The 21,015-nt window shown below is 41.2% G+C and overlaps 5 protein-coding genes across 9 annotated transcripts in view; 4 read left to right on the forward strand and 1 right to left on the reverse strand.

The window, feature by feature from the left end:
• Positions 1-10,390, forward strand: part of LOC108626617 (cadherin-99C) — a 15,694-nt gene extending 5,304 nt beyond the window's left edge. For all 3 annotated transcript variants that reach the window (XM_026814978.1, XM_026814979.1, XM_018027387.2), the window contains 15 exons: positions 247-465; positions 678-872; positions 1,685-1,972; positions 2,333-2,650; positions 2,863-3,003; positions 3,164-3,448; positions 3,524-3,697; positions 3,970-4,179; positions 4,690-4,821; positions 4,893-5,009; positions 5,120-5,518; positions 5,725-6,353; positions 6,675-6,905; positions 7,439-7,668; positions 8,079-10,390. In XM_026814978.1, the coding sequence (XP_026670779.1) occupies positions 247-465; positions 678-872; positions 1,685-1,972; positions 2,333-2,650; positions 2,863-3,003; positions 3,164-3,448; positions 3,524-3,697; positions 3,970-4,179; positions 4,690-4,821; positions 4,893-5,009; positions 5,120-5,518; positions 5,725-6,353; positions 6,675-6,905; positions 7,439-7,668; positions 8,079-8,398 (3,888 nt within the window). In that variant the 3' untranslated portion in view covers positions 8,399-10,390. The remainder of the gene's footprint in view (positions 1-246; positions 466-677; positions 873-1,684; positions 1,973-2,332; positions 2,651-2,862; positions 3,004-3,163; positions 3,449-3,523; positions 3,698-3,969; positions 4,180-4,689; positions 4,822-4,892; positions 5,010-5,119; positions 5,519-5,724; positions 6,354-6,674; positions 6,906-7,438; positions 7,669-8,078) is intronic.
• Positions 10,391-10,691: 301 nt separating this feature from the next.
• LOC108626620 (tetraspanin-1) lies at positions 10,692-17,131 on the forward strand. Of its 2 annotated transcripts, XM_018027390.2 has the most exons (9): positions 10,692-11,463; positions 12,659-12,741; positions 13,959-14,171; positions 14,263-14,448; positions 14,820-14,942; positions 15,198-15,251; positions 15,321-15,413; positions 15,868-15,951; positions 16,018-17,131. In XM_018027390.2, exons 2-9 carry the CDS (start codon positions 12,694-12,696, stop codon positions 16,078-16,080), a joined length of 864 nt encoding a protein of 287 aa, XP_017882879.1. In that variant the 5' UTR covers positions 10,692-11,463; positions 12,659-12,693; the 3' UTR covers positions 16,081-17,131. The 2 variants fall into 2 exon arrangements, with proteins under 2 accessions (XP_017882879.1, XP_017882880.1); XM_018027391.2 differs by lacking the exon at positions 12,659-12,741.
• A 105-nt stretch (positions 17,132-17,236) lies between these two features.
• LOC108626619 (carbonic anhydrase 1) lies at positions 17,237-19,022 on the reverse strand. 2 transcript variants are annotated; one of them, XM_018027389.2, is made up of 5 exons: positions 18,697-19,022; positions 18,170-18,439; positions 17,780-18,036; positions 17,478-17,702; positions 17,237-17,420 (listed from the first exon to the last, which is right to left on the reverse strand). In XM_018027389.2, exons 1-5 carry the CDS (start codon positions 18,752-18,754, stop codon positions 17,319-17,321), a joined length of 912 nt encoding a protein of 303 aa, XP_017882878.1. In that variant the 5' UTR covers positions 18,755-19,022; the 3' UTR covers positions 17,237-17,318. The 2 variants fall into 2 exon arrangements, with proteins under 2 accessions (XP_017882878.1, XP_017882877.1); XM_018027388.2 differs by lacking the exon at positions 18,697-19,022 and having other exon boundaries at positions 17,237-17,702; positions 18,170-18,511.
• Positions 19,023-19,152: 130 nt separating this feature from the next.
• On the forward strand, positions 19,153-20,305 carry LOC108626591 (carbonic anhydrase 7). Its single transcript, XM_018027330.2, has 4 exons — positions 19,153-19,165; positions 19,240-19,377; positions 19,473-19,826; positions 19,914-20,305. Exons 1-4 carry the CDS (start codon positions 19,153-19,155, stop codon positions 20,153-20,155), a joined length of 747 nt encoding a protein of 248 aa, XP_017882819.1. The 3' UTR covers positions 20,156-20,305.
• Positions 20,306-20,393: 88 nt separating this feature from the next.
• The window catches only part of LOC113464562 (carbonic anhydrase 7-like), a 779-nt gene continuing 157 nt past the window's right edge, over positions 20,394-21,015 (forward strand). Inside the window, exons 1-3 of the mRNA XM_026814947.1 lie at positions 20,394-20,507; positions 20,567-20,737; positions 20,845-21,005. Of these exons, the coding sequence (XP_026670748.1) occupies positions 20,474-20,507; positions 20,567-20,737; positions 20,845-21,005 (366 nt within the window). The 5' untranslated portion in view covers positions 20,394-20,473. The remainder of the gene's footprint in view (positions 20,508-20,566; positions 20,738-20,844; positions 21,006-21,015) is intronic.

Below are 21,015 nucleotides of genomic sequence, written 5' to 3' on the forward strand. Positions count from 1 at the left end.
TGCTACCATTGTTTAAGTATATAGCCTATATACATCTTTAACAATCGTTACTATCACAAATGAAACGTCGGTGAACAGACGTAGAAACACGCGATGCAAATGCGCGCATTGCGAGATGAAAGACGGCGTCCCAACCCCCGATTCTTACCACGATTTCTTTGCTCTGAAATCGAGGCGACACCGTCCTGAACTATCGACGAACCGGTTTCTATGCATTGTGCCTTTTTTTTCTCTCTCTCCGGTCAGGTATCGAGCGGAGTGTTATCCGGGATACTCAATATATCGCCGGAGAAAATACAAGCCGTCGATATGGACAGCATAAACGCGCCCATTCACTACTCGTTCCTCAGCGGCAATCCATCGAATTATCGCGAGTTCTTCGAAATAAACCCGAACACCGGCGCCGTTAAGCAAATCAAGGCGGTCGACACTACTGTTACGAAGAAGTTCGATATTATCATTAAGGTAAGTGTCGGCGAAACGATCATAATCATCGGAAGAGTTAAGTTTCTGACGCTTCTGCTCCGAGTAATGATACTCGCATAAAACTTGCATTTATCATGTTAAATATAAAATATTCACCTCAGGGGAATGATTGTTACGGACTTAAAAAAAGATGTATTCAAATCAGCAGACGCGTATGATAAATCCTTGCTCTGTCTTCTGTTTATGTAAAGGCTGTCGAGGTGTCGGAGGCGAAGCGATCAGCTACGGCTAAATTGACCATTACTGTGAAGCCAGTCGACAGTAATCCTCCAATTATAACGGCTTCGAACGTGGAGGGCTACGTTGATGAGAACGCACCAATCGGGACAAAGGTTATCGATAAAAATGGTGATCCCATAGTGCTCACCGTTTCGGACGCCGATTTGGTAAGACTTATCTTTCATCTGGCACCGGCAGTCACGAGCCGTGGAACAGATACGAATCTACCATTTACTGTCACTCGTTGGTAACGGATGTGGTTCTTATTCGCCCGTTCCATTGATAACGAATCGAGAAAAATCGATATCAGATGAAATTGATAAAAAGGAAACAAATTGCAATTGCACGACGGAATATGTTCAATTTTCTTTCATACACGTTTTTTATCAAAATTTCATACAGAAAACTGTATTAGTATACCGAGCTTACCGTATCATTTGCGGAGTGGTGCATATTTTCTATTCACAGAGGCTTCCAATATCTATGTAAAGGTGAATTCTCCCGGGTAACGATGCCACCCACCCAGACTCGGTTTGTTTTCGTGAAAATTTCCAATATCCGCGGGCTGATTAATGGTCGCTCGACGCGTTTCATTTCATCAAGACAGCGATCGTACGGCGGAAATTACGGAGTCCGAATTAAAGTGGACTCTGTTGCGATGAAATTGCCGTGGCGCGGTCACTTGTTAAGGGACACGTTTTCAGGAAGTTTATTGCTAGAAGCCGGCAGCTGCCACCCACGCGCTCACTCGTAAAAGCGTTTATGCGACGTTCTTTATCAATAAATGGACACGTCGCGCTCCATTTTCGTTTTGATTGTTTTATCTTAGATCAGATATCAATAATGTCTAAATTTATGGTTCTGTAATAATACGTGAAACGGTTCAATTAAATATTTGGAATTATTAATAAAGAGTTGCTTTTAAAGCTTTATTGAATGCTATTGTCGTTCGTCAAAACGGTATGGTTTTTTTGTTTAGAGTCCTGAAGATCCGAAACCCGCGTACACTTTCGAACTGACTACGAATTTCTTTGCGATCGACGCTTCCGGGACGTTGGTCGTGAATGAAGAGAATTTAGACCGTGATCCTCCGAGTCCCGGTCGTTTCCGGTTTCAAGTGGTCGCCAGGGAAAAAACCGGCGTCGCAGCATCCGCACCATTATCCTTCGTGGTGACACTGAACGACGTTAATGACAATGCTCCCATACTTCCGATGATAGCTCCTATCACCGTTCAAGCCGGGGAGACAAAGAGAGTGGTGACAAAGGTAGGCAGACATTATTCAAAATTAATTCCGGGTCATTGAAACCGATCAAAGAATTTCCTTTAAACACGGATTATGACAAAGAAAAATCACCGATGAAAGAGATAAAGATTATATATAAATTTAATTAACCAAACATTTGAATTACTTATTATTCGACAGAATATATATTCGTGACGAGAATTTTCTCTATAAAAAATGACATTGTAGTAAATTAGAATCCCGGGAACGAAAACTAATATCCATCAGTGTACTCCAACGCCCGCACGTCATTATCGGTTTCATTTCAAACAGTGGAAATTGCATATTCGCAATTTCGCTATTTTCGCGTTGGAAAAAATTCATTTTATCCCGGGTATCCAGGTCGAGGCGACGGACAACGACGACGGGGAGAACGCTGAAATAACGTACAGCATTTACCACGTGTCAAATAACGGACTGCATAAATTTAAAATCGATCCGAAGACCGGCGTGATCGAGACCGTGAGGAAACTGAACGCCGGCGAGCAATTCAGCATCACGGTCCAAGCGATGGACAAGGGCGGAAAGTATTCGCAAACGATCGTCGAGGTGAATGTGATTCCCGGACCCAATACCAGAAGCCCAGTTTTCCAGCAACCGGTGTACGAAGTCCAGGTCAGCGAGGGTGCATCGATTAATTCCACGGTAGCGACAATTACGGTAAGTGCGACGCTACAGTTTCTCTTTCTGATCTGAATATTTTATAAAAATATGGCTGACAGAGGAATCGTCTATTTTGTGCAATAATATTAAACAGGTTTTATCTGAACAAACCGGAAAGCTAATATCTTAATATCGTTGTAAACTATGTTCATACATACCACATGATCACTCTTCTTATCTAATAAATGTACTCCACGAACGTTTAACAGGCTGTTGATCCAGAAAACGATCCTGTATCGTACTCGATCGTTTCTGGCAACGACCTGCGTCAGTTCGCCATTGGTCACAAATCGGGCTTAATCACCGTTATAAGGAAGTTGGACAGGGAGGACTTGACTCGTTATCAGCTGGTGAGTTTACGTCCGTGAATGTCGTTTAAGCACCGCTATGAACATCGCTAGTCCTTCTCGTTACAAGGGAACGCAATCACCGGTTACTTTTATTTCTCCTGGAAACACCTGCCTTTCCCTGTGTTATATCTGATCAAGATTTTTCCTCTCGCCGCTACAGCTGATAAAGGCCGAGGACTCCGGCGGGTTGTTCAGCACGGCGACGGTGAACATCAAGGTGACTGACATCAATGACAAAAATCCAGAATTCGTGGATTTGCCGTACGAGTTCTCCGTGAAGGAAGGAGAAGCGCGGAAATTGATCGGTCGCGTTCACGCCGAGGATGCCGACGAAGGCATTAACGCTGAAATTACGTATTTCGCGCCCGACGATATACCGTTCACGGTCGATCCTGAAACCGGGGACGTGTTAACCAAGATAGTCTTAGATTACGAGCAGAACGATGTAAATATATTATCAGAATATCGAGGGAGTTGCGTATAATTTTTATTATTATATGTACGATAATTAAATTTCTAGGAATACAAATTCGTCGTGACTGCTAGAGACGGCGCTCCCGATTATCGTTTAGCCACAGCCACCGTCACGGTGAAAGTTATAGACGTCGAGGACGAGGTTCCTATTTTTCGTCAAAGCAGTTACGAAGCTCGAGTCAAGGAGAATATGCCGGATTACGCGGTGATTCAAGTGACGGTAAGTTGGGCGCTTAATGACGCGGCAAAAAAAGCTTGCGCGAATCGGTTCGTCCAATAAATTCCATTGAGCTTCCAATCAGGTAAAGTGATGGTTCAATAGCGAAGAGAAGGATTAAGTTTTGTAGTAAAAAAAGAGATTTCATGGGAGAATTATATTTCGTGTCGTCGAGTCTGATCGCATACGCCATATCAGCGTACTGGAAGGAATGCAGTGAATTCTGGACGAGTGGCCATCCTTCTCGAGGCTAAAGCAAACACGATTAATTCCAGGCCGATGATCCGGACACAAAGAAGCAAATCACATACATGATCAAACAAGGGGATACCGAACTCTTCGTCATAGACCCGAAGACGGGACTGATAAAAACTACGCGTGGTTTAGACTACGAGAGAGAGGTCCAACACATCCTCATAATTGGCACCGTCGAAAATACGAACGACCTGCTTGGTTCCACTACGAGAGTCGTGGTCAACGTCCAGGTATTGATTATCATAACTTCCCTTTGACTGCTCTCGCTCCTTGCTTATGATCAAACGATATATTTATAAACAATATAAAATGATAAGATGTTTTCTATTTCAATATTGCATAATATTAGAGAAGTTTGAATGAGATATTTTTTATTGATATTTATGATTTCATTTACGATTTTTTAACATGTACGAAACGGATTTACACGATTTTCTGACTATAAGAACGGATGAGAAATGCATCGAAGGAAAGCAGACGAAAGATTAATACATGCATTTTCACTTTAGCTCGTATTGAAACAGTGTGTCGTCTTCCAAACACAGATCTTTTAAAATAGGAAACTTTTATCTCGCTAGACTATAGTCGTCCATCTCAGCTGTTGGAATCTCAGCCTCGATTCCATTCGGTGTATCTATATTTGCAGTGTTCTGTTAGTTCTTATCGACTCGAATCTGTACGTGAATCTTCGCAAAAACGATAAAAGGTGTTTAGAATCTTGTGTTATTTTTGTCCACCAGGACGTAAATGATATTCCGCCAGTGTTCACCTCCGTTCCACGTCCGATTACGTTAGACGACGATGTCGCCATCGGAACAACAGTCATTAATCTTATAGCGACAGACTCCGATGGAACTCCACCGGGGAACCAAGTGTGTATTGACAATGCATCGAGAAATAAGAATTTCTTTAAAATTCTATTCAACAATCCTACTGTCCCCAGGTGAGGTACGAAATCATTGGCCGTGGCTTGGCGAACAAATATTTTGTGATCGATCCGGACAGCGGGGTGCTTAGAATACGAGACGATTTGCGCAAAGAGACAGACACTGAGTATCAGGTACGCAATTTAAAATCCCATAAAATCATCTTTTTATAGAATTATGGTTTTTTATGAAATTCTGCGCGTTATTAGAAATCTGAATATTTGTTTGTTTGTTAACGTTTCAGGTTGACGTGCGCGCGTATGACATGGGAGAGCCGCAACTGTCGTCGGTGACTACTGTACCGGTGTTCGTCCGTCACGTGGCAACGGTACCGCCGGAAATCGGTTTGGGCTTCGCGGAGAATTCGTACAACGTCGAAGTGCCGGAAGACGCGGGCGACAATACGTTGATCAAGATACTCACGGTCATCAATAGTCACGCGCACGACGCCACGCCGCTGAGGTGCGAAATTTACAGTGGGAACGAGAACGATCTATTCGAGGCGAACGTTACCGAGGAGCGAAATTGCGCGCTCAGGCTGAAGAAGGGAGCTTTGGATTACGAGACGACGGAATCGTATCAAGTGAAAATCAGGCTCGAGTCTCTGTCGGGACTTCTGAATTCTGGGAGGAATACTACAATGGTACGTATACGTATTTAATTATGCTCGGTTTCATTATGCATGATGCACAATTAATTAGATTCGTTACATAATTCACTGTAATTTATTACGAATATATATTTTACATAAAAATTCAACGAATAAGAGACAGTATCACTCATAAAGATAAATATATATTATTTGAAGGCAGCCTAAAATTATTTTCGAATTTCACGTTTAAATTCCAGGTGAAAATTCAAGTACTCGACGTGAACGACAATAAGCCTGAGTATATTTTCCCGGAGAACAGTCAAAAGTTAATAAGGGGTCGTTACTTCGCTGCAGTTCCCCGGGGGGCACAATTCGCTTCCACAGTGATACAAGTGAAGGCACACGATAAAGATAACGGGAAATACGGGAAGCTGGAGTATAAAATATTGGGAGGTAGAGGCTCGAACTATTTCGCCATGGATAGCTCGACCGGAATAATTAGAACCACTGCAACATTTGATAACGTGGACCCATCGGAGCTCCCATTTAAATTCGACGTTCGCGTTAGGGACAATCCTAACTCGACTGACAACTATAACTCGATCGTCGCACCAGTTATAGTAAATTTGATTGGCGAGGAGAATCTGATGATTCTAGTCGTTCAGGACGCAGCGCCGGACGCGTTGCAGAAGGACGCGTCGAAGATAGCTGGTATCATCGAGGAGAAGAGCGGACTTCTGATCGGTGTCGACAGGATCGGCGTGAGAAAAAATCTGACAAAAAATGGGACCATCGAGATGTACCCCCAGGACTCCGACGTGTGGTTCTACGCAGTTGATCCGGACACGGAAATTATTTTAGACAGGAACAGTTCGCGGATACAAAGGTAAGTTATTTGTATCGAACTTTACAGCGAATTCAAAACAACAATTCGTAGAACTAATTTAAAGCCGAGTCTATTTTTTAAACAAGAGAACCGTAACTATCAGTTATATGTCACATTTAATTGTACTAAGTAATTAGCAGTCGCAAAGCAATTACAGAAACGCGAAAAATACGTTATAGTCATCGTCGAGTGACGTAACAATTGCATACCGCTGCTTTATCCTGAATCGAAGCAGTTCGTACACGATTCCGCTTTGCAGTTTTCCTTGTGCAACATGAAGTGAATGAAATTCGTAATCAAGGGATAATCGTTTTTTTACAGATCGATCATCGAGAAGCCGGCTATGTCAAACATCACTTTTGATGTGTCCACGTTGATTCGAGTCACCGCGATAGACATTCACGCACCGATGATGCCGCCGGAACCAGTGCGTACTCAAACCGCGATCGCATTCAGTGGCGAAGTGTTCCCATACGCGTTGATCATAATCGCGTGCGTCATATTAATCCTAGGGATAGCTGGGATTATCTACATCTGCGTTTCCTGGTCCAGGTAAGTTACTATAAAGGATCATGGAATTCAGTTTTTGAAATGTTTATAACATCGCGAATATAAAGAGCTTAGAATCAAATGAATTGAGTAAAATTAGTAAGGAACCTTGGATGAAATTTGACTGTTTGGATGACGCGCTTGATTCTCAAGTATGACAAACAGCGTTGTTACCGTGTGAAAGAAACGTTTTTAAGTGTTCGCATAAATATTCGTTTAACCAGTTGTCCACGCGAATTCATTCGTTCCTTTTATTACTGCCATTAGAATTAATTACGCCTTTCCGGAATGAGTTACCTCTTAACCACGGGCGAGATATCTCGCGACATGGTATCTCGTCTGTAGTCGCGAAACGGTTAATTATTGACACTAGCAAAAAATGTTTTAAACAGAAGTTGTAGGCCTTGATATCTTCTACAAGATCCTATTCATTCATTCATTTTTCTTCTAACTCCAATAATTAACGAATTAATGGCGTAGGATCTGTCTTGTATCTTCATTTTTTACACGAACGTTATTTTCTTCTGTTTGCGCAGATACAAAGCGTACAAAGAACGAATGCAACGAATGTACGTCGTGCCTCGTTACGATCCTGTGTACGTGGAGCCGAATTTGAAAGAGTACGAGACCCAGGTGCTACAAATGAGCGTGCCAGTGGACGATAACGATAGCTATAACGATCTCCAGCTTGATTTCAGCAATAAGAATCACGCGTTCAGCTTGGACAATGTTAGTTACATTACTAAAGACCACGGAGAGAGTACAGGTAATTAAATTCTATATTAAACGAGAAATGTTTAAAATTATGTTGATGCTTCTAATTAAAATGGTTCAGTATTTTGAGTTTCATTTTATTACTGAATTCGTTCTACTTAAATTAATCAAATTAATAAGTAAACAGAACGAGGCGAATTTCGCTGCGAGGTTTACTTTTTATGATACTAATCTTCGGAGAGATGAAACCGCATTGAAAGAAGGTTGCGGATAAAACTGCAGCAAACCATATTTCAAATCTTATCTCATGTTACGAATATATCTAGTATCACATTATTCTGAGAAATCCATGCATTTTTGTATCTTTGAAAGAAACACATTCGGTATATCGTCTTTGCATAGAAAACTAACCAGCGAAAAAGGAGGCATAGAAATACACGGTTGCCTTTGTTACCTGTTCAGGTCAACACAGTCCTGTGAGTTCTGAAGCGGCTACCACCGCGCGAGCTTCGAGCATAGCCGGGACCCACGGAGATGGAAATATCCACTCGCTACGTCGATCCACCCTCGGCAGAAAGAACCATAACAATAGTGGCTCGAACACGGTTAACAACCACGACGCGACGCCGGTGTTGAACCCGCTCTACAGCCACGGTAACGACCTGCTCAACGCTAGTCCGTCGAACGACAACGTGACGTTCAGGGAGAGGAAGGATTACTCTCATCTCGGATTCACGTACTTGGGCGAGCAGAGCCCGGTGGAAACGACCACCGAATTGTAAGCACAATTGGAGGATCGTGATCGAACATGCTCAAACCGAAAGACTCTTCACGGAGCCGACGCTCCCGGTGTTTGCATTGTGCCACTGTGACAGCGAGGAGTCCTCCTTGTGCGACGTAAGTTTTGTCAATAAGGTGCATCGATTTCTCGATAAACGATATTCGTGAAACTAGGACGAGAAGCATGGCACCTATTATTTACGACAGGCATGTCTACGGGAGCTCTCCGAGAAGCACCCAAGAGGGAATAGTTTGCTCGTGACAATCGCGATTCTAGGCCTGCACACACAGTGTCAAAGTTCTCGCTCATTATCAGCTACTCCAATGTTATTTCTCTACTACTTTACGGCTCATCACGTACTCGGAGAACGCTCCCGTCCTCTAAACAATGATTTGGACATGCCTGATTTACGATGCGCCGTCGTACCACGATGCGTTTCTACAAACGGCCGCTGTACCTACTTCTGAGATTAATTTCACGTCGGGAACCGCGACTCCCGTGAGGATTAAAAGATCCGCGCGTTGTAGCGGCACCGACGCGATGCCTGAACTGAAAGCGGATTGCAATGCATTTCTAAGTATGTACAAGATTCGCTCCGCGCGACTGACTCTCAATTGAATCGTCTCGATGAATAGCGCGGCCGCGTATCCCACCTCCGAAACAGGTCGCGAGTGCATTACGTTGCTGCAAATGAAACGTCATTATCTTTGAACTTTTGCAAAAATTGACAAAATTACTTATCAACCGTAAACGTCATTAAAGACTGACGACTACTTTTATTATTGTCTGGAGTGTATAAAATGGCAGAATTAGTTTGTAATTAAATATGTTACGTTTCATACGCAACAATTTCATATGACGAACGTACAAAATGCGACGAGCTTCTTTCTACAAACTCGTAGGGAAAGCGTTCCCAAGATTTTCTATGACCACAGAATACTGCTCATCGACGCAACTATTTTTTACACATCGAATATTTGTTGTGCAATAGCCGATTGCAATAAAGCGTACTCGCGCAATGCTTGTTATGAAATCTCGAGCGCGCGTTGAAGTGATAGACAAGCGAATGTTTTATTCGCGAGAAGGCATAGAAGTTATTACGAGTCAACGTACCGTCCAACCTAGTGGTAAGAATTGATGAAACGAATTATAAATGACGTGTCCGAAGATAAGAGTGAATGATTCGAACGAATGCGTTTCGCGTGAATGACTTAAATCTGGTGTACACCTGCACGGTGTGTACGAGGGATACGCATGTAAAATGCATTGTAAAATAAGATCTTTCTATTTATAATCGCGCGTTTGCTCATATTATTTTATTATTTTTTAACGATATTCAACCAATGTCATGTAGTCGTTTACCGTTACGATTGTGGGTGTCGAGGCACACGCATTATTTCATATTTATTCCGTTTACCTGCAAAATCGATAATAGCCATCAGCTGTTCGCTATACCAGAAATAAAATGTGATTCAAGATTCTACTTTTTATACTTATGTATGTATTTTTACTAAAGTAAACGTTGACATAAACGCTCTTCTTAAATTTGTAACGTCTTTCGGATGTTAAATAGATAAGAATGTTCGCGTGAAATATGTACTTGTAAGCATGGTCGTACCGACAATAATCAATTAAAAATACTGTACTTAACGCGATGATTGAATTAACTAAACTTAGGTACTTGAATCGTCTTTTCGTTTTCGCGTGCGACGTACTGCGCGAGGAACGAGCAGGACATGTAGAATTAAATTGCGAGACTTAATCGATTAAATCTCTAGTCGTGTGGCGAGCATCCCGAATGTTATATCAAGATGAAACTGTTTTTTAACACATTGTACTTTGTTTAGGAATCGAGAAAAATTCTATCGCCAATTCGTTGACTAGAGTGTTAACATCCTTTAATTGTAGTCGCGTGTTGTTTACAACAGAGGGAACATAAATATTGTAAAAATTGTTAATACCTAATAAATCTATTATATAATATTTACATAAATCGTCTACAAGTATTTGCCTATCCTACATCGTACATTAGAGATTAAAGGGGGGGGAACATATTTCCCGGGTACGTTGCACTGTCACTGTTCCAAACGCACACATCTACGACGAGAAAATACATAGGACTCGAGAGAAACTGCTTTTGAGCATCCTTACTGTTCATACAGTAGCTATCAATCGTTCAGAGAAGTTGCACGACGTACGGGCAGCACAAGACTGTACGGAAGAACTCGCGAGGGAAATTCGATTTAAAGCGGCTCTCAGGTTGTTGGCACTAGGGCTCGTTAACGGATTGGTAGTCGATTGGCCACTGCCCTTGACAATAATAGGTGACTACGTCCTTCGTCATCATACGAAACGAAAGGTGGTCGAGTGGAGCGACGACGTGCGAACTAGCGAGCTTGAAATCGACTAGACGAGGACGAGGGTAGAGCGTCGGCGCCGTCAGTCGGGCTCGACGCAGTCGCATCTGGACCGAACGCCGCCGTCGGAGGCTGTAAGGGCGGGTTGGCGCCTGAAAAGTGGGACGGAGAGAGCGTTACACTGCTCGCGAAGCGAATGAGGCCGAAGCTGCCAGCATTCACCCTCGGCAGTTTAGTCGCGAGCGTACGCGCCAAGATCCCATCCGCTGGTGTCAGGGGTGAGAAACGTTCTTCGGGGTCCAGGGAGTCGTACGGACTCCGTCAAGCATTAGGCACGTGAGATTGGTGCATCGATTTTCCCGTAGTATCCAACGTTGTTCGCGTTAAGAGGACTCCGTTATATTGAACCCACGGTTCTCGTCGGTCGATTCAGCGTCCCGCCACGCTACGTGTGCTCGTGTATTTAGTAATAACAGGACACCAGAGTAAAGCAAAAAAAAATCACGCGGGGACAGACGTGAAACAAACCACCTGTAAGCGGGATAAAGAATATTAACCGGTTATGGAAGATAAATAGTTGGCCGGTAAAATTTTTTTGTTCTGGTTATTCGGTAAAATCGTCGATTTTCCGTACCTTGTCTCTTCCCGTTTCTAATCAACCACGTCGGCAACCATCTATCCCTCCTACGTGTGTACTACGTGAAACAGGGTAAGTGACATAATACTATAATATACATGCAGCTATGAATATTTATTAGTAATACTCTTCGTGTACTTAGATTAACATGTACCACGAATTTTTTTTCGTACTTGGTAACGTAACGAGTCTGATTGCATGCGTACTTTCCTTGAACAATTTAATCTGCAAATGCGCGTCTATCACTATTCAAGAAGATTGGTATTTACCTTTCCTAGAATTCCTAGAATAAAATGTTTCAAACTCTAGACGGAATCAAATTCCCCGCGGAATGTAATTAACATACTCTGAATGGAAATTAATCCAGCTCGTTTTCATGCACGCACTTTGCCACAAGTAATTTCCAAGTCGTAACCACGAGGATTTAATCGTAGATTTCCAATTGTCCTGCGACGTGCACAGTAGAACGAGGGTTGGGTGTTAAATCTCATTGAATCTTTTGATCCCGTCTAAATCTAATGACGGCCTAACGTCGTTAGTTTATTAATTAGTCCCGCGCAGTTGATATTTCGAAACACGTTGTCGCCACAGCGACGGAATACGTTAGATTTGAAATAATTTCCGGTACACCTTCAAAGCTTGATTGTCCACCTGCTAGCTGTGATTATGTCCCTCGATGAGACACGAACATTTTAAAGATTTTTCTTCCTGGTTCAGCTTCCTCCGACGCTTTGACCTAAATCAGTCAATCTCCTCTTTGTTCCACCGGAGTTATAAACTCGCATTCTTGCTGAGCGATTAGTAGTCTTTACCGTTCGATCATCCAGCTACCTCGTTACAGAGATTCATCGATCGGTCGATTAACCTTTTGTCCCTTCAATTTTCTAGTCCTCTGCGTTTTATTTTCTTCAATCACTAAATTGTGTTGATATTAGATATTCAGGAGTTTTCTGCCGTTCGTGAGCGTATTTCAAACGAGCCTGTTTCACGTTCGCCCTGTTAATACCCCCGTCCGTAATCTGCCTATTCAAGAATTTTTATTACGGAGCGTGAATAGCAGGATTACTTTAATATCGAAAAACTGAAATGGTAACGATAAAATATAACAAGCACGTATTTCATTTATTGTTTCAAAAGCGTTGAGTATAAATTGTTTGATGCGTGTTTTAAAAAGATCTTCACTTTTGTTTCGTTCGATTTCGTTGTTTCCACGTTCGAAATGGGCTGTCTGTAATAATAATTCACGCTAGCGACCTTATATTTGCAGATTGATGACTATTTGATGTCTTGAAAACGATCGGGATGAAATACTTGAAAGTCGTTCTGTTCACGTTCAATTTGTTAATATGGGTAAAGTATCGAACATTTAATTACGAATTAAAATAGGTTCGTCTGCGAATTTAATTTTATCACGACGAGATAAAAACTGAAGATGCATAAATACTTTTCCGAGCTTACAGTATGCATGACACGACCTGTTTTATATAAAGATCTCCGGTGTCTTCTAATAAAGCGTAAACAAAGAGTGAACGCGCGTGGTAACTAATAATATATCTGCTTTTAATTTATAAACAATGTTAACTATGCAGAGAGTTCAATAACACCAAATAGACGAAGGCGGGTGCATGCTATAGTGAATAATGAATTATGCAGGAAGTTAGTTTACTACCGCCGTTACGGCACATTTCGATATTTTAATTTTGCGTCGGTAGATATTAGTATGCAGAGCTTGCACCGAATATTTAAAGCGAACAAAAACATTGTCCGCTCTGAATTTACACGTGTTAAACAGTGGTGTTCCAAGGGAAGCTTCGCGCAGCTTACGAAAAAGCTTCTGTCCATAATAGTTCGCAAACGGCGTACTCAGATTTTGCATAAAGAAGAAACTCTTTCGTTAACGACCGAAACTTTTAAACCCCTCCGACGGTAAAGTATCGTTAATTAGACACATCAGAGACGAGATATGCTCCATGCAGTTGTACCAAAAGTAATTTCGGTATTTCCAAGAAAGAAATCACCTCTTTCAGACTTTTTAATTATTCCTCTTGTTTCGTTCGAATGAATGTTGGACAATAAACTTCAATTTGAAAAATATTTATGCTGTTAGTTCTTCAGTTGAATTTAAAATTATTAACTCTAGAGTGCTTGAAAAGTGCGTCGTGTTCAATTGGAGAGCATGACGGACTCGTGTAATTCCATAGCGAGCTGATAGCAAAATATGATACGTCCAATTCCAACTGAAATTGAAATAATGCTCTGTCACGTAGACGCCTACAGACTCGCATTTCCGTATTTGAAAATCCAACAATTAACATAAAAGGAATTGTATATTAAATTATTCGCCGTCTGAAATTATTGTACAAAGTTGAGGTTCGTTAACTATAAAATTAATAAGACCGATATTCAAAGAGAGATTGTAGAAAAGATCTCTATTTCTCTTCATAATGCATATTTCTCTGAATAACCCGGTTGCGTAAAGTTCCCTGAAATACCATTGTAAAGTTTGTTAAACAGCATCCTCGCTGAAAAGCTATTGTACACGAAAAGAAATTACTGCTCGGCTATAGTTGGCAGGATGCGTGGTGCTGGCGATCGGAGCGTGGCTGCTTGTGGAACCGAGCAAGGGTCACCTGTTAAATCTTTTCGTGACCGACGCGACGCCGCACATGACGATTAACCTGATAGCTTACAGCTTGCTCGGCCTCGGTCTGATGGTACTGACGGTCGGTTTCTTCGGCTGCCGGGTCGCGCTTCACGGGAACCAATGTATTCTGGCCACCGTGAGTAATCCGATGCACTTTTATAGATACTACGTATAACTTTTTATAGGTGGACGGTCAAGGTTTATCGTATTTTTATAAATCCATGCAGTATATAAGCATGCTCGTGGCTCTGATCGTCACGGAGACGGTCACCGCAGCCGTTGGCGGGCTGATGACTTTCCGGATGGTTTCCGGGTTGGAGGAACGGCTGATCGGTAAATTGGCCCAAGACTACGGTCATGAACCGACCAGCGACATCCCCTTCAGCCACAGTCTCGATTTCGCACAATACAAGGTGTAATTGGCGTTTTAATAATAGCAATCGATTGCTTATTTTTAGGATGCATGCATTCATAAGTAAATAATTATAATTATCTGAGAGAATCGTAATTTATTCATTTAATCAGAAGATATAACATGAAAAATTCAGTATTCTTATAATGTTTGTAATAACTTGGCGTACGCTCGATCGCTCTCGTCTAGATTTGTGAGATTAAATTTGAAAGGTAATCCACGCGACGACGTGACGACGAGAGATCGGCAGCCGTGGTACAATGAAAATTTTATTTTGCGCCCGAGCGATCGTGCACTAATGCACGAGGCGTCCGGCCGAGCGTACATACATATTGCGATGGTCTGAATAGTGCACGAGTGATTCCATTGCAGTTTAATTGCTGTGGAATACACGGATACGGAGACTACAATGGCACGGCCTGGTGGAGGGACGCACAAATTTCGGGGAACAGGAGACAGGTCCCGCTCACGTGTTGCGTTCTGAAAAATACCGAGGTACGCTTTCAACTCGCGGCGTTGCAAAATTTACACCGTCAGGTCCTTTTCAATTTTCACGAACGCTGCACGATCGATTCGTTCTCACAGATGTAGTTGCAACCATTCCCTTCTGTTCAATCGACCGCAATTTTTAAACCGAGTTTATTTTCATCGAGAACTCCCCGTATACTTTCATCTATTCTTATTTCAATCCCTCCAATGTAGCGAAACTGCTACAGGAGAAAACGTAAAATAAAAATAAATATTTTGCAGGAAAGCAATACGGGGAGTCCGATGAGCGTGGTTTCGAGAGTACTCCACAAACATGTGAGTAATTTAATTAAGGTCTAAAATATGTTCCTGCTTTGCCCATGATATTTTGAATCTTTTTTTAAGACGGAGAAACCATGGCTGAATCCGAAGCCAAAGGATGAAATAGCGTGTCAAGTGGAGGACAAAGAGGGTCACGACGGATATCGACATAAGGAGGTATAATTGCATTCCATGATTAATTCACGAAGGACAGGCAGCTCGGTTTAATAGAAAACGGGCTACGATTTTTTCATATGAGCTATAATTAGTCTTCCTTTCATCTTTTAATCTCATTGTCTTACTGTTAATATTACTTATGCGAAATGTAATTAATTTAATTCATGGATACGCTTGAAATTATTCTCGCAAGAAACACAAACATTTCATTTATTGCTTCTAAATGACAATAAGCTTAGGACGAGAAAGAAGTAATTCATGAAATTGGTGGCCAGGTAAATCGGAGCTTAAACTAGATTACTCCTTTCACTTAGCTAATTGATGTTGTTACGGAGAGGTCTTTTTGTTGTTGCTGTAGCTTCCGATTCAATTTTATTACGTTTATAATTGGTCAAAAGAAAACCCGTGTTATTAGTTTTCCCAACTCGTTTTAAATTACTAACGACATTTGTAGGGCTGCCTGGATAAAGTTACAAATTGGCTGCAGTGCGAGAGCTTCACGTTAGTACTTCTGGGTATGGCGATGGCTGGTATACAAGTACGTTGTTCATATTTTCTCGAATCGAAACCATTTCCAGCATCGTGTCAAGTACGTATGTTTCAGATATTCGGTATAATAACTTCGGCTTTCCTTTGTCGGACGATAAGGGACATGCAAGTGGATTGAAACGCGTAAAGGCACGAAGCCGTCAAGAAAATCAATTTCAGGTTCCCCGCCGGCTTCCGCGATAAAATCGAACGCATTATTTTGACGTTTCACCCGTTTCATCTCTCCGCGACGAGAACGTTGAATCGAGAGATGAATGATACCCACGATAATAACCGAACGTCTCGAGCAATGAGTGATACTCGTTCCTCCGTCCTCGGAGAAACTCGATGATCGCGAAACTTACTGTTAGACGAAAAAAGCTGTGCTTGCTCGAGAAGCATTGAAACAAAATCATTCCCGTCCCTTATGCGTGTTTCATCGTGGCCATGTCGTACCGAAGTAGGACGAAAGGAGGATGTCTATTATTCTGTACATAAAACGTTGTTCTCTTCGTGTTCACACTGACAATGAAATTACAGGGACGCCGCGAGTCGATCGCGATCGTTCGAATTAAGCGAATGAAAATTTTTGGCCGCCTGCTATATTTTTGAATTAAGCGCGGTGCGATCTGTAAATATGTACAACGATAATAATAAAGCGACGTGAATTGTACAAATTGGAACCAGACAACTGAACCATCGTTTTTACTTTTAACTCGTTTCGCATAATTTTTTACGATTTGTATACCACGTTGGCAAACCGCATGCGTTGATTTTGCGATCTCTGGCAATGAGAAATTACAAATACTCTCAAAGAGAGTGAATGTAATATCGTAGATGTGTACGCGTGCGATAAAAAATTCATATATCCGCGTAAAAACTGCTTATGGAACCGAAAAATGGATGTACGCCTCTGTACCGTGGCGAATGATATTCTCTGCCGTAATGTCCAAAAGGCCAGGAAGACGTTCATTATGTTCGTGATTAATATCGGCTAATAGGAAGAAGAGAAACGAGAAATACATCTGTTACAATAATTCGTGCCAAATACTAGATGATATCCATGTATGTATCTTGTGAGCGAATTTAAATTTGTTACACCTTTATTTTCTGATGATATTTGTTGAAACGTGTATTATACCGTGTTCGTAAAATACAGTAGGAATACAATAAAAACATTTGTCTCTGTACGATACATTTATTTTACACGTTATCACTTCAATAGCGAATTAAGTTATTTTCCTGATCATTTCTTAGCGATTATATCGTTTCGTACTTGATTTTACATACATTATATAATTTCGATTTGATGTAAGACAAACTTTCATGACTTTACACGAAATTTTTGATTAAAAAATGGAATGCTCGTGACGAGGATTATGTGTAAAAGAATACGGTACGATCGTTTACTTGCTGAACGGGTCTGCAATTAGATAGAATGGGACCTTCTTGTGAACAAAGCTGACGGAATTGTGCTACCTGCCAGGAAAATTGAAATCGTAGAAACGAAGATTTCTTTACGAAGCTGTAGTTTACCTGAGACGAAGATATAGCGATCGGTTCGGGCTGCACGATCCACGTGACGACTTCGCTGCAAGGTGGTTGAGTCAGCGAGCCATTGTACGTGTAATAATCTTTTTCAAACGTCGGGAAGATCCAAACCAGGGGAAACGGTGGAACGTGCGCTTTCGTTCCGGGTTGAGCGATTCGCCATAAATTCGTCACGATGTGGTCCAAATAAGGATTGTCCGCATTTGTGATCTGTACATTCGCGTTAACATACAAAGATATAAAATTGTACTTGAAAATAGGTAAAGGAGACTGTGATAAGATTGAACCTGGAAGAGGAACGAGATGATTAGTATGCTGTCATTTTCCTGAGAAGCGCTCGCGTCTAACAGCGAGGTGAAGCCTCGCTTTATGTGCCACACATGCAGCTCCATGGGGAATCGAATGTAATCTATGGTATGCTCGCTGCCTTCCTCGTTCGACTGTCCCCAGTGGAATACTAACGAGCAAAGGTCGTAAGCACTGGCCAAGCATCCACCTTCAATATACGGTCGCCTAGAGCTGCTCCACATTGTATTAATTACCACTGAAAATTCAATAATCCATATTAAACTGATGAACGAACATAAAAAAGAGATTAAAATGTAAACAGCCTGGTTTTATGACTCGATTATTTAACTATAACATGAATTTTATTAAACTGGTGGATGAAACTGCACCATTGTTCTCATTATTCGTTATAGTGATCGATAATGGTTCATCTTTGTAACCACTCCATCGGAGGGGATCTGAAGGCTGCACTACGACTGCGAGCTGCGTTGCAATGTTGATCGGCGATTGATTGCTGCCACTGCAGGCAGGATATAGGATCTTCCAAATGTAAGGTCCATTGTGGTCTTTATACCCGTATTTGAACGAAGTCAGTTTGCAATCGCTTTCTACCCATGGAAATAGTTGGGTCCAATCCAAGACCTCAGTCAGTAGCAAAACTAAATAATAATGACGAACGCTCATATGGAAATTTTGATAATTAATTGATAATTAGACCACGGATTTTTATAAAATTTAATAAAAAAATTTTAATTTATAAAAAAATTTGGGATTTTATAAAAAAAATTGATTAAAAAATATAAATTTGTATGACATATTGCAGTGTTTAAATGATCTTTTTATTTGCCTACACGAAATTACAGAAATCCGTGGCCCAATAATTCTGATTGACGAGGATGGCATCGGAGATACATACAAATCAGAAGGATACTGCTACATAAGATCATAAATTCCGATACAGAGATGCTTATCATTTTCAACAATTATTGCGATACGCGTAACTTCTGGCGCAATGTGAGTTGCGCTGAGCCTGCGGTTGAACGCGTCCCGACGCATGCATACGCATACGAAAATCTTACTTGCAAATTTAATTAACTGTTTCAAACTAACCTGCCGGCTAGTCAGGATAAATTAACGACCAACAAAAACGTTGAATTCTTGATTTATCTGCGTATAACTTCAAAGGAGAACCGCGGTTTGATTGTTCCGGCTTTCGTACTCTCTCTGATCGATTCTGCCTTATTTTCTCTGAAATCAAATTTCAACGTGTAAAGAAAGATGCGCACACTTCGTTGTTTAATTAAAAATTGTATGTCACTAGTATAGAGTCCACAAGATTTATAAATGAGAAAGGTTCTGATAGAGAATAGAAATGCTGTGCGCAGGTAAAAGTGGACAACCTCTTAAATTGTTTTTTATCTGTGGTATATTTATTTGGATATTTTAATCATTATCTAAGGCGATGCACGAAAATGGGGTCAATCCCCGATCGACATCGACGAACAGAATGCGGTTCCTATTAAGTTCCCTGCGCTTATCATGAGTGGCCACTGGAGTAACGATGGCAAGGCGAAAATGCAAAACACCGGTAAAACAGGTGATACGATATTTAAAAAATATTTGTTAAGAATGATAGAAGAGGATGCTGTGAAATAAATCCAAGAGTATTTAAATGAAAATTGCGTCTGTCAGTTGAAATAACGCTACAAGGAAAGAAAGCCCCGGCGACGATTCACGGTGGCCCGTTGGCGACTGACGTGTACGAGCTGTCGGAAGTCGTGTTTCGATGGAGCTCGTCGAGTTGCAAAGGTGCGGAACATACCTTGAACGGCACTTGGTTCACAATGGAGGCACAAGCGATACATTTTAACAAACGATACGAGACTATCGAGAATTGTTTCAATAAAAATGACGGACTCGCCATATGCTCGTACTTTCTGCAGGCTTATCAGGTGCCAGCTTGGGACGAACACCCGTCCTTTTCCAAGATCACAGATGATTTACATAAAATCACTCAGTGCGACTCGTGGACGAGATTACCTCCAAGTACAAAATTAATTTAGAATTTGACATAATGATTTTGTCGACGATTGAAATCAAGATTAATTGAAAATTTCATCAATCTCGTCGTAGACTGTTTATGCTGGATGAAACAAGCTTGTCAAACGCCTGGTTACTACACTTATTTAGGATCGACCACGACTTGTCCATTTCACGAATGCGTCACTTGGATCGTTTTCCCAGAACCAGTTCGGATCTCGGAAAATCAGGCGCAAATGTTTCGGATGTTATGCAGCAAACAAGGCACGTGCATAAAAGACAATTATCGAGAAGTACAGAAGTTAAACGGACGCGTGGTTTATTACGTCAATTAATCTGTGTTCATCTAGATTTTCGAAAATCGAAATTCACGTACTCGACATTATTGTACCCTGTCATTAATCGATTGTACGCGTGTGTGTAATAAAAATCTAATAATGTATGTATGTATGTACTTGTGACATCCAAATATATCAATGAATCAATTTTGGGTTTATCATTCGATAGTTAATTGAAACTACGTAATAAGTAACAAGCTTCACTGCGAAGATTAGAACACGCAGCTAATCATGTAATTTACATTTATTCGGATTACTACAATATATTTTCGGCCTCCTATTCAAAATTTTTGTGATAAAAATAATTCAGCAAGTATGTCGAAAATGCATCTCAAGAGAGGAAAACCAAGTAAGTACATAGCAATTAATTCTGTTTAAATGTTTCCCAAATCATTACACGTGTTCCAGCCCATAGAAGTGTCCTCGTATGGACATCATCGACAGGATTACCCAAATGGAAACAGTCACCGATTGATTTGAGTAGATCAGCCACGTGGCCCAAAAAGTTTCCACCTTTGTATCTGTCAAACTACTGGTCAGGCGAAGGTAAAGCGACGATGACGAATACAGGCAGAACAGGTGATTTTTCAATACTTTATTTTTTGCTATGAAGTTGATTTTTATTAATGAATTTTTTATTATGAATTTAGAATTATATTCAATTTATGAGACTTATTTATTTTTAGTTCAAATAGAATTGTCGGATAGGCAACTACCTTGGATGCGAGGTGGTCCTCTCGGCAAAGACGAATATCAATTTATGAACGTGCAATTCCGCTGGGGTCCTGATAACTCGTTAGGAGCGGAACACTCCATAGACGGCATCTGGTTAAACGTCATTCTAATATCCTTTTCAC

The sequence above is a fragment of the Ceratina calcarata genome, unplaced genomic scaffold (assembly GCF_001652005.2).
Source record: "Ceratina calcarata isolate Rehan_Ccalc_2016 unplaced genomic scaffold, ASM165200v1 scaffold422.2, whole genome shotgun sequence".
Classification (NCBI taxonomy): Eukaryota; Metazoa; Arthropoda; class Insecta; order Hymenoptera; family Apidae; genus Ceratina; species Ceratina calcarata.

Coding starts and splice junctions, on each gene's coding strand:
- LOC108626620 (XM_018027390.2), top strand. CDS start 12,694: ATGAAATACTTGAAAGTCGTTCTGTTCACGTTCAATTTGTTAATATGG. Junction 15,252..15,320: donor CGAGAGTACTCCACAAACAT/GTGAGTAATTTA, acceptor TCTTTTTTTAAG/ACGGAGAAACCATGGCTGAA. Junction 15,952..16,017: donor TGGCGATGGCTGGTATACAA/GTACGTTGTTCA, acceptor CGTATGTTTCAG/ATATTCGGTATAATAACTTC.
- LOC108626619 (XM_018027388.2), bottom strand. CDS start 18,464: ATGAGCGTTCGTCATTATTATTTAGTTTTGCTACTGACTGAGGTCTTG. Junction 18,037..18,169: donor AACGAATAATGAGAACAATG/GTGCAGTTTCAT, acceptor TTGAATTTTCAG/TGGTAATTAATACAATGTGG. Junction 17,703..17,779: donor TCATCTCGTTCCTCTTCCAG/GTTCAATCTTAT, acceptor GCGAATGTACAG/ATCACAAATGCGGACAATCC.
- LOC108626591 (XM_018027330.2), top strand. Junction 19,378..19,472: donor GCAAAACACCGGTAAAACAG/GTGATACGATAT, acceptor TGCGTCTGTCAG/TTGAAATAACGCTACAAGGA. Junction 19,827..19,913: donor GTGGACGAGATTACCTCCAA/GTACAAAATTAA, acceptor ATCTCGTCGTAG/ACTGTTTATGCTGGATGAAA.